The sequence below is a fragment of the Stegostoma tigrinum genome, chromosome 4 (genome assembly GCF_030684315.1).
Source record: "Stegostoma tigrinum isolate sSteTig4 chromosome 4, sSteTig4.hap1, whole genome shotgun sequence".
Taxonomy (NCBI): Eukaryota; Metazoa; Chordata; class Chondrichthyes; order Orectolobiformes; family Stegostomatidae; genus Stegostoma; species Stegostoma tigrinum.
The window spans coordinates 36135644-36147940 of record NC_081357.1 but is presented as its reverse complement, the minus strand read 5'-3'; the positions used below and the strand labels follow the sequence as shown (position 1 = coordinate 36147940).

The 12297-nt window shown below is 41.7% G+C and overlaps 1 protein-coding gene across 3 annotated transcripts in view; it reads left to right on the top strand.

The window, feature by feature from the left end:
- phip (pleckstrin homology domain interacting protein) overlaps positions 1 to 12297 on the top strand; it is a 198997-nt gene that overhangs the window by 127458 nt on the left and 59242 nt on the right. For 2 of the 3 annotated variants that reach the window (XM_048530796.2, XM_048530794.2), the window contains exons 21-22: positions 2422 to 2472; positions 8446 to 8589. In XM_048530796.2, coding sequence (XP_048386753.1) covers positions 2422 to 2472; positions 8446 to 8589 — 195 coding nt within the window. The remainder of the gene's footprint in view (positions 1 to 2421; positions 2473 to 8445; positions 8590 to 12297) is intronic. The other variant, XM_048530797.2, reaches the window with a different exon arrangement.

Genomic DNA, 12297 nt, shown 5'->3' with positions numbered 1-12297 from the left:
ACTAATTGAGCATTGCCCACAAATTATTTGAATTCCCAAAGAAATTTGCAGATAACCAGTTATCTGTGCCAAGTGTTAATTTAACCTTTGATGGACTTTGTTCAGGCAGTGCTCAGGTCACTAAATATGAAGTAAACATTCTTGGAAACTTTTCCTGTAACAGCTTTTTCTGTGTGACTACTGGAGAAGCTGTTACTTTTATTCTGGCCAAATCGTTCGTTAAGAGTCGATCAACTCTGCCTAGGGGCAAGCTGTGGGCAACAGGCAGCCAAACCACATCAACCTTCCAACCTCTGTATTTGCAACAAAGCAACATTAAAACCTTCAAAGACCCTAAAAATAGACTGCATTCATTCTTAACCAGACTTGTGAACAACCAGACTTTGTGAATAATCAATATCAGATCCCAGGTTTATGGCATAAAACAAGTTATTAATCTGGTAGTTTTAGCAGAGCAGAGTTAAATCATAAGGTAATCTAATTAAATGTTATTTTCCTTGATTCTAGCCCCATTCTCTCAAAGACAGACAAACAGTCACAGTTAGTGGATTAATAAAAAGGAAAAAAATAAAGAGTTGTATCTGGCTGGTTCACTTAAGCAGACTCCACAATTGTAACATTATTGTTACACAGGAAAATAGGATTATATCTTGCTTGGTTTCTGACTACGCCAATGTATGCAAATATTTTCCAGTAGGCTGGGAGGAACATTCGTTTAATTCTTATAACTGAGATTTTGTTCTCAGAACATTCAAAGAGTTTGTAATGAGAGCACAAAGCATCAAACTTCCTTTCTCTAGCATTTCTTTTGACCTAAACACAGTCCAAAAACTAGCTCAAACTCTGACCTTTTTTCATTGCTGGTTGCCTCTCTATCAGGTCACAGTCAACATTCAGCATCTGCCATTTGCTTGAGCAGAAGGCTTGTCCAGAGTAGAAGTTTTCATTGAGCTTTTTAAACAAAAAAACCCTGCAAATCCTTGACATTCATTTTGATTTCTGGTGGAATTTTCGTGTTTTTCCCAAGCGATTAGATCCTGCATTACTTAGCATAAGTACAATTTTACTTCACTTTGCTTGAGGACGTAGGAGTTAAATTTCCTTTTGACAGATATTCTCTGTAACTCTTGTTTACCTCTACGTTCACAGAAGTGTTTATAATTAGTATCATTTACGGTTACAGTTTTTAGTCTAGTGTACTGTCAGCCAAGGCTTCTTACTGTTCAATAACCTGGTGGACCCCAAAAGTCCCGTAGGCTTACTCTGGAACTTCCAGCAGCCTACACAAAGGTGTTCCCCCTTGTGATAGTAGAGATACTTAGGCCATTGTTCATCACTTCCACTCTCAGCACCTTCCTTTCTAGCTTGAGAAAAGAGAACCTGAAGCACTCATAGCTCTCCCTTCTCATCATCAGGTACTGGCCTTACTGTCATCCTGTCATCTGTTACCATTTTTGGGTTTCAGGGGATTGTAGAAAATATTTTTGGATCTATGAACACATTTGTAATTAGCAGCCATCTTATTTGCTTGTCTATCTGTTGAAACCTTCTAGGTCTCTAGATGAGTTCTTACTTATTGACAGAGTGAATTTTTCAATTATTCCAAGAGAATCACTTCCCTCAGTGCATCACACATTGTCTTCATCTTTAATACCAATGTTCAATAGTCAAAAGTTATTTTATCTGCTCAAAGTCGATATAAATCTGCCTCGGCCTCTTCTGGATGTTCTGAAATTTCTGTTTCTCATCATTTGTGTCTAACTTGAATGCACTTTTTACCACCTTATAATCTGTAGAAGCGCCCTCTGTCCATCAATTTGCTTTCCTGAGCAATGTCCAGTTTTCTGTTGGATGCCTTTCCAAGATGATGGTGCTGGCATAGTAGGGAGTTTTCACACACACACACACTCTCTCTCTCTCTCTCTCTGTGTCTCTCTCTCTCGCGCTCTCTCTCTCTCTCTCGCGCTCTCTCTCTCTCTCTCTCTCGCGCTCTCTCTCTCTCGCGCTCTCTCTCTCTCTCTCTCTGTCTCCTTTTCCAACTTTTTCTTTCTCTCTCTTTTCTTTCATCTGACATCATGGGGAGGCTGGAGCGGTGTGAGGGGGGGCATTGGCAATGATGGTGGTGGTGTCCAGATCAAGGACTCCTGGCTTAGGTAGGCCATTGGCAGCAGTGGATCTTGGCGCCTGGAGCAGCGCTGTGTCCTTTTTCCTGGTGGTGAGGCCCGGCCTGCTGAAGGGTTGTAATGCTAAATTTTTTATTTCTTTATTTTACTAATTCATTCCTAAAAGCCTGTACCTAGTTACATTTGTACTCAAAAAGGCACCCTAAGTGGTGACTTTGTAAACTTTTTACTACACTCATGTGAGCTCGTGACAATAGACCTAATTATGATCTTTTCTCTTTCCCTTTTCTTCCCAAAGAAATCAAGATGCCTTTTCGTCCCTTTTGCCAAACGTCACAGAAGGACTTCAGTGAGTTTAAACATCTCTCTGTTGGGCCTTGGGTTAAACTCGGAATCTTCCTCATTGGAAGATTCATTGGAGTCTGAATCCTTTTTCTGTTCCAGCTTTCTAAGCTTGTCGTCGTTTTTTACTCCCTTCCTCTCTCCTGCCTCATTTTTTAAATCTTTGATAAATCAATCTTTTAAACTCGTTGAGTTTCGAATGGTGTGCTGTTATCCCAATTATGTCTGTTTCCTCGCCTCTGCTTTTAATTCTAACTTCAACTTATCCACCAATTTTAATAAGCTAGGATGATTTATTTTTCATACATCATTTGGAGCTAAATCTTGCATATCCAAAAAAGTTTTTCCTATCATCAAGGCCGTTTTCTTTTTAAAATGCTGTGGAAATCTGAAGTCTTTTCTTTTTGTCCTTTTTCCATGATTGTCGCCTCAGTTCGATTGGACATTGTCAGCGTCGGACATCCTGTTGCAAGTCTCTAATTTTATGCTATGACCAAGATGGAAGGAGTGTGCTCCCTCTTGTCCCTCCCGCCAACTTCACAGCATAAATGTTTTACCGGGTTCCTGATATGGTCAATTGCATGTTTTGTCTATGTTAGACATAGAACAATAACATCGATTATCAAGCTATATTTAACAAATGCGAAATTGTTGATTGTAAAGCTAACTTTATTCAGCTAAGATGCAAAACTAGCTCATACACAATACAAAAGTATAAATGTTTACCTCTCTAAACAAACAAAAACAAAACACACAACAGTTAAAAGAAACCAAGAAAAGAATTCCTCTCTGCAGAAATTCACTTTGTGAAAAGGATACCTATGGCTAATAATGCTCAGTTCTTTAAGAAAAAATATAAAAGATATGGAATGTTCAGATGGTTGGCGACCTGGCACACACCGACAATCACTAGAAACATGCAGTTGTGTCTGGTTCTTGGTAAGTGCCATTTCAAAATTTAGTATCAAGATGTCTTGTAGATACCCTTAAGAAATCTGGTATTGCACTGGACTCTGACAATGATGTTTCAGAAAGGCAGGGAGGTGAATGGAACAATCTTTTCCTTGCAAGGAATTTTTTCCCCCAACTGAATATCAAACAATATAATTGCATGCAAATCACTGCTTAAACTAAACCTAATTCTTGGCAGTCATAAAACACAAGCAGGTGATCTCTGGAAAGCAAGACCAGCAATTAGCTGAACTATCATTTCCAAGAAAAGCCTTGTTTAAAAAAAGCCAAGAATTCACAGAATTTAAAATGAATCAATTTTTCCACAAACCATCATAATTATCTAGACAGGCTGAATCGTGCAATATTTGCAATATAAGTCAAAAATTATAAATTTAGTTTGTGTAACTTTAACATCGCATCAGCAACATCTTGCATATTTACTGTTCTCAACAACTACAAGAAGATTTTTGAGTGCATTTTAGTGAGATAGTGTGAGCCACGATCAGTTTAGTCTTTATTGACTGATTGTACATCCTAATCCTGGCATCCACTTGGAAATTTCTGTTGCACTTTTAGAACTGCTTTTGTTACCCTTACCTAATAAGGCGATCAGAAATGTGCATGGTGGTATTGGTGTGAGTTAATCAAACTTTTAGACAAGTTTCATGTAGGGACTTTAAGGATGTTCCTGGGGATAGTTAGTATTAAATGCTTGAAAATGAAATCTCAGCACCATAGAATTGCTAAGGCACAGGAAGAGGCTGTTGAGCCCGTGCATTCTGGGTAATTTCCTCTACCTGCATTCCCCTCTGCCTCCCTTGGCCTTGTCCATTCTTCCTTTTCAGAAAATAATCTGATTTCTTCTTGAATCCCCTGATTGAACCTCCTACACCATTTCTTAGGCAGTACCTTACGGAACCCATTCACAGCCAGTGACAAAGGTTTCCTCATGTCATCATTACTTTTGCCAATTGTCTTAGCTCTGAGGCCTCTGGTTCTCGACCCTACCACCACAGTTTCTCTCTATGTACCGTTTCCAAGTCCATCGTGATTTTGAATATCACTATCAAATCTCTTCTCCGCCTTTTCTCTTCCAAGGCAAACAGTCCATCTTCACTGATCTATCTATGCAACTGAAGTTCCTCTGAAACCATGCTTGTGCTTTTTTTTTTCCTGTATCCTCTCACATGCTTTCTCATCCTTCATAAAGTGTGGTTCCTAGAATTGGATGCAATATTCCATTTGAAGCTGAACCAGCGCTTTATACAAGTTCAAGGCATCTTTTTTGTACTCCGTATCGCAGTGTATAATGTTCAGGATGCTGTAAGCTTTATTAACTGCTTTCTCAACTAATCCTGTACCCCTCAATGATACATGCACATATATAATCTGGTCCCTCTGCTCTGGCATTGCCTTTAAAGTTTTATGCTTTACTTTATAATGCAGCACTTCATTTTTTTAAGAAAATGAGTTCCATCACATTTTTCTGCATTGTTTCATCTGCCACTTGATTGTCCATTTCACCAACATCTCTGTCCTTTTGAAGCTCTACACTGTCTTCCTCACAGTTCACAATACTTCCAAGTTTTGTTTTGGCTGCAAATTTTGAATTTGTGTGTTGTACACAAGAGTCTAGGATCTTTAATTGATATCAGAGAGAACAGGGCTCCTAATCCTGACTCCTGGAGAACTCCACCATGTACTATCCTTCAGTGATTTTGCACAGGTACTAACTAGATAAATAAATAAAATAGCTAAATAACTAAATTAAGTGAGCCTGATCAATTTTTGAAAATAGTAGTTTGAGATCTTTTCAAACTGTAACTTTGCAAACAGTAACATCACCAGCTCTGCATTAATTTCTGACTTTGATCACCAATGTCATAAGCAGGCATCTTGTAGGTGAGTGATTGAACACATGTAAAATCATTAGCCATTCCTGAATTGCCTTGGGCTGTCCCACATTCCAACATATACTCTTATTATACTCAAATTAAAGCCTGTGGCTTCTTTTAAAAGTATGGGTCCAATTTTTACACAGAACTACTTGGAGCCACAAGCAGAATACCGGCAATAGCTGGCTCGATATATTTTGCATGAAACCATTTGGCCAGGGAACAGAGGTGTTAAGCAGATGGCTGTATTGACTGTGTATCTATGGTATGAGGTTCTGTAAACCTCATTTTTAAAATTTCTACCTGGTGTTTTTTTTTGGAAATGGCAAAATTGGTGTGGGCAGGTTGCAGGAGCAACAGCTGACCCTCTGTCTGATCTGCTCTGAAAGCCACTTACTCTTATCTTCACTCCTGATTAGTACGTTTCAGGCATGTTATTTCCTCTATTTGGAAAATGTATTTTTATGTAGGAAATTATCAACCATATTAGAAACTAAATATATTTCAAATTGAATCAATCTTGTCTAGTTGGAAGTAAAAATGGTGGTATTAAGTTAAACTGCAGCAACGCATCACCGTAAGATAAAGGAATTAGGCCATTCAGCCCATTGAGTCTATTCCACCATTCAATTATGGCTGACCTGATTCCTAACCTCATTCTACTACCTTCTCCCCGTAACCCTTGATCCCCTTACTAATCATTCTATCATAAATACACTCAACGACTTGCCTCCATAGCCTTCTATGGCCATGATTTTCACAGATTGCCCACCCTCTGGCTGAAGAAATTCCCGCTCATCACCTTTTAAAGAGTTGCCCCTTCACGCTGAGATCTTTCTCATCTTTCCTACTAGTGGAAACATTTTCTCGCCATCCATTCTATTCAGGCCTCTTGGTGTTCTGAAACAAAGACATAAATTGCTTGAAGAACTCGGCCAGACTGGCAGCATCTGTGTAGAGAAATCAGAGTTAATGTTTTGGGTCATGTGGCCATTCATCAGAGCTAGTTTTAGCTGGGAAAAGATTGGTATATATACTGAAGGTGGGGAAGAGGGAAGGTGTAAATATAGGTGGAGAGAGAGAGTGAGTGAGTGAGTTTCCATCTTTTCCTCTGTTCTCACTATCTAAGGCCCCGAACACCTTCCAGGTGAAGCAGTGATTTATCTTCAATCTAGTCTACTGTATCCGCTGCTCACAATATAGTACGCTCTACATTGGGGAGACAGAATGCAGACTAATTCTGTCTGCAAAAACGACAGTGAGCTTCCTGTTGCCTTCAATACAACTTCATTGTCCTCGGCCAATACCTCTGCCTTCGGCTTGCTGCGGTGCTCCCCTAAAGCTCGGTGAAAGCTGGAAGAACTGCACCTCGTTCTCCACCAGGCAACTGTACAGCCTTCTGGACTCAATATCAAATTCAGCAAATTTCGGACTTGAGCACCTTCTCCCATATCCTTGACTCAACCCCACACACCATGACTTGTCATCAAATGGGCTGTCACCACACCAACCCATTGTCAGTCACTAACAAACCCTATTAGCAGCTATTCATTCTCCCAGGCTGACATTTGATCAATTGTTTGTCTGTACAACTGTTGCTCTCCCGCTCTCACTCTCTCTGTCGGCTGCTTCTCAACCTTCCCCCTCTTCGCACTCCATATTCAGCCTGTGCCTATTACACATATCCAACCTTTTCCTAGCCAACTTCTCCACAGATACTGCTAGACTTGCTGAGTTTTTTTCCAGCAATTTCTGCTTTTGTTTCTGAGTTCCAGCATCTCAGCTTCTTGTTTCCTTTCCTCTCCATATTCTATACCTTCACTGATATATGTTCCATCCTTCTGAACTGTATCGAGTACAGCCCTCAACCACGGCTCATATCACACTGCTTTTACTGTATAATGGTTTAAACTTAAAAAACTTAGTTATTCAATTAATATCGAAAAATGAGTTGGAAAAGTCAATGCCCCTGCCACAACCGCCCTAAGAGGATCCCCCTCGTTCTCACACGCCACCATACCAACCTCCGGATACAACGCATCATCCTCCGACACTTTCGCCATTTACAATCCGACCCCACCACCCAAGACATTTTTCCATCCCTACCCCTGTCTGCTTTCCGGAGAGACCACTCTCTCCGTGACTCCCTTGTTCGCTCCACACTGCCCTCCAACCCCACCACACCCGGCACCTTCCCCTGCAACTGCAGGAAATGCTACACTTGCCCCCACACCTCTTCCCTCACCCCTATCCCAGGCCCCAAGATGACATTCCACATTAAGCAGAGGTTCACCTGCACATCTGCCAATGTGGTATACTGCATCCACTGTACCCGGTGTGGCTTCCTCTACATTGGGGAAACCAAGCGGAGGCTTGGAGACCGCTTTGCAGAACACCTCCGCTCAGTTTGCAACAAACAACTGCACCTCCCAGTCGCAAACCATTTCCACTCCCCCTCCCATTCTCTAGATGACATGTCCATCATGGGCCTCCTGCACTGCCACAATGATGCCACCCGAAGGTTGCAGGAACAGCAACTCATATTTCGCCTGGGAACCCTGCAGCCTAATGGTATCAATGTGGACTTCACCAGTTTCAAAATCTCCCCTTCCCCTACTGCATCCCTAAACCAGCCCAGTTCGTCCCCTCCCCCCACTGCACCACACAACCAGCCCAGCTCTTGCCCCCCACCCACTGCATCCCAAAACCAGCCCAACCTGTCTCTGCCTCCCTAACCGGTTCTTCCTCTCACCCATCCCTTCCTCCCACCCCAAGCCACACCCCCATCTACCTACTAACCTCATCCCACCTCCTTGACCTGTCCGTCTTCCCTGGACTGACCTATCCCCTCCCTACCTCCCCACCTATACTCTCTCCACCTATCTTCTTTTCTCTCCATCTTCGGTCCGCCTCCCCCTCTCTCCCTATTTATTCCAGTTCCCTCTCCCCATCCCCCTCTCTGATGAAGGGTCTAGGCCCGAAACGTCAGCTTTTGTGCTCCTGAGATGCTGCTTGGCCTACTGTGTTCATCCAGCCTCACATTTTATTTTCTTTTACATGTTAGTTTTTAACAAGTGTCTTAGGATTGAATCTGTTCTAATATTATATTCTGTCCATGTTTTGCTTCCTAGGTGCATTCCTATGAGCGTTTGCAAGAAAGTGGAGAAGGGAAGAAGCAGAGCCGCCAAAATATACACAATTATTGCACAAGATCAGCAATGGATGATGGAAGTAGAAGTTTACCACAGAACGTTGATTACAACAGCTCTTCAGAGGTGAGCTTGTCAAGGAACAAAAAGTATCTCCTTTTATGATTGGGTTTGGACTGGATAATTTAATCAGCCTCTATCTCTTTGTAAGATGGCTTACTGCAAGTGAAATGTTATTTACAGATGTTTGATATCTAAAAATGTAAACGTGTATATTTTATGCATAGATATGTATACAAATATCATTTGCATCTCGAAGCACTTTGCATAATGAAGTGCATTGATTGTTTAGGTATTTTCTTTGTGCACCCTCCACAATGAATTTTGGGCACTTGATTTATTGAATACTTAAATACTTAATTCAGTTCTCTTTGTCTGTCTGTTCCAGTTGCACAGCCTCTTCCATCTATCTCCAGTACACCCCCTCTATCTGGCCTCCTCTGGGCTTTTGCTTACACTTGATCTTTTCATTGAAAACTGCCGATGTGATATTGGATGCTTTACTTTGCCTGCTTTTCCTCACCACCTCTATTCTGTCACCCTAGGAACTTGATGCACTGTGTTCTCTCATATCCATCTCTGACTTGGTTATCAGTCCTACTAGTTAGGGTGATGTTACTGTCAGCTGGTATGCTGATACTTACCTTGCAGGCGCTGAGCATTAAACATGACACTCACCCTCCTATCTCCCCCTTGGTCATGAGCCCACCACTTAGCATCAAGCTGTTACTTCAAGGATTGTCATTGCCCGCATCTTCTCTGGAGACCTCCCTTCCACAGTTTCCCACCCCATAGTGCCCCAGCCATGCACAGCCTGCTTCTACCTCCTTCCCAATACCCACAAATGGACAGCCCTGGCACACCCATTATTTCAGCCTGTTTGTGCTCCTCTAAACTTATTTCTTACTATCCTGGATAATAAAATGTGAGGCTGGATGAACACAGCAGGCCAAGCAGCATCTCAGGAGCACAAAAGCTGACGTTTCGGGCCTAGACCCTTCATCCCGTCAGCTTTTGTGCTCCTGAGATGCTGCTTGGCCTGCTGTGTTCATCCAGCCTCACATTTTATTATCTTGGAATTCTCCAGCATCTGCAGTTCCCATTATCTCTCTTACTATCCTGGCTTTGTTTTTCATCCCTTGTTCAGTCTCTTCCCACAAACATTCATGATTCTTCTGATGCTTCCATAAATTCCAATTTTCTGGCTGTAGCAGCCTCCTCTTTGCCGTAGAATTGCAATCCTCTACACATCCATTTCACATCTAAATAGTCTGAAGGTTCTCTGCTTCTTGAAAAGAGCTCTGAATCGTCTCCATCCTGAACTACCCTCCTTTGCCTGGATGAGTTTGTTCTCACTTTGAACAACTTTTCCTTTAAGTCCTCTCACTTTCTCTAAATCAAAGGTAATACTATGGGTACTTGTGTGGATCCCTGTTACGCCTGTCTCTTTGTGGTGCATATGGAATATTCCTTTTCCAGTCCTTCTTGGGGCCACAACGCCCAAATCTTTTTTCGATTCATTGATGCTGTCATTGGTGCCACTCCTGCTTGCATCTAGGCCCAGGAAAATTCATCAGTTTTGCTTCTAATCTACTTCTCTCTCCTTCATCTCTGAGTCTTCCCTCTCCTTCCTTTGCTTCTCTGTTTCCATTTCTAGGGATAGGACACCCACCAATATCCACTGTGAATTCATCAACTCTCACAGTTACTTCGACTACACCCCTCACATCCTCCTTCCGTTCTCCCAGTTTCTCTGACTCTTATAATAGCTTCCTCCAACATGATCTCCTTTTCCTTAAGCAAGCATTCCCCTCATGCCTTCTGCTGTGGTGAACATCCTGACATATTTTCTGCCCTTCTGCTCTTGCCCTTTTCTCTCCTTTCCAGAACAATGATAGAGCTACCCTTGTCCTCACTTTCCATCCCACTACTTTACTCAAAGGATTATCCTGCACCATTCCTGCCGTGTCTTGCAGAATGCCACTATCAAACACACCTTCTTCTCCTCTCCATTATCAACATTCTGCAGGGACAGTATCTGCCACAACACCCTGGTCTACTCCTCCATCATTCTTAATGCTTCATCGTTTCCCTGTGACATCTTCCCATGCAATGTCAGAAGGTATAACATAGAAACTTAGCAAATCGGAGCAGGTTTAAGTCATTCGGACCTTCACCCTGCTCCTCCATTCAGTACAGTCATGGCTAATCATTCACTTTAGTGCCCTATTCCCACTTTGTCTCTGTTACCATTGATCCCTTTAGTCCTAAAAATATCATCTAACTCGTTGAAATCATTAAATGGTTTGGCCTCACTCACTTTCCGTGATAGAGAATTCCACAGGCTTACCACTCTCTTTGTGAAAAAATTTCTCCTTATCTCTGCCAACCCTGTATCCTTAGACTGTGGCCCTTGGTTCTAGGCTCACCCAGTCATCGGGATTATCTCTCCTGAGTTTACCCTACTAGTCTTGTCAGAATCTATGAGATTTCCCCCACAACATTGTGCTAAATGCCAGTGATTATTGTCCTAACCAATCCAGTCTGTCTTCAAACGTCAGTCCTACCATTCAGGGAGTCAGTCTGGTAAACCTTTGTTGCATTCTCTCTGTAGATATAATGTTTTTCCTCAGAAGAGGAGCTTAGTACTTTGTTCAATCTAGCCTACTGTACTCATTGCTCACAATGCGGTGTCCTTCACATTGGTGAGATGAAGCTCAGACTGGGTAACTGTTCTGCAGAACACCTCCACACTTGCCTGTAAGAACTACCCCTCCCTTCCAGTTGTTTGATATCTCAATAAGCCACTTTGTTCTCATGTTAAAATTTCATTTTTGGGACTACTGCAATGCTCCAGTTAAGAATGACACAAGCTTGAGGACCAAAGACCCCATTTTCTGCTTAGGCATTTTAGAGTTTCCAGAATGTGACCACAACCTCATGAAGTTCATCCTCCATTCTACTTGCATTCAATGTCCACCCAATGGCATGCCTCTCCCAAAAAAAAAACAGGCTTATGTTGCATATGTTTCCTTCATTTAGCTCTTGACCAAGAAGGCCATTTTCACCCTTGCAGACGTTTATTTTACATCTCTCTTTCACCCGAATTAGCAATCCCTTTGTGCTTTGCACTGGGTCTCTGCTGCACACTATCCGTTTCCCCCTTGCTTCACCTTTTCCTCTGTTAAATGCGTAAAAACAACCATGTACAAATCCCTTTCGGCTCTGAAGAAGAGTTATTAAGCGTTAATTCTGTCTCTCTCTTTCCACAGATGCTGCCAGACCAGCTGATTTTCTCCAACATTTTCTATGTTTGTTTCAGATTTCCATCTTTTGTAGTAATTTGCTTTGATTCTGTTCTCTTTGAATCTTCTCGATAACTTGCTTGTATTACATTTGCTATACACTCAGATGTATTCCTCCCAGTTGTGATTATTGAATTGACTTGTGTCAGCTTTTGAGATGTAACTGTAATCAGTACGTAGTAAATATAAAGTTTGATTTTATGTCATCAGAGCTAGATTTTCGTATTGGGTGTCTTATCTATTATATCTGTTGCTACAGTGTATTTGCTTTCAGTGAGGCATCTTAGTGATGTTTTTTCAGTTGAGCTGAATTCATTTCCAAAAGAAAAGTTCTTTGGAACTATTGGAGTAAAAAGTTGTTAGGTTTTACCTCTGTTATTTGGACATGAATCATCGAATCATAGAGTTGTACAGCATGGAAACACACCCTTTGGTTTAACTCATCCATGGGACCAGATACACTCAATTA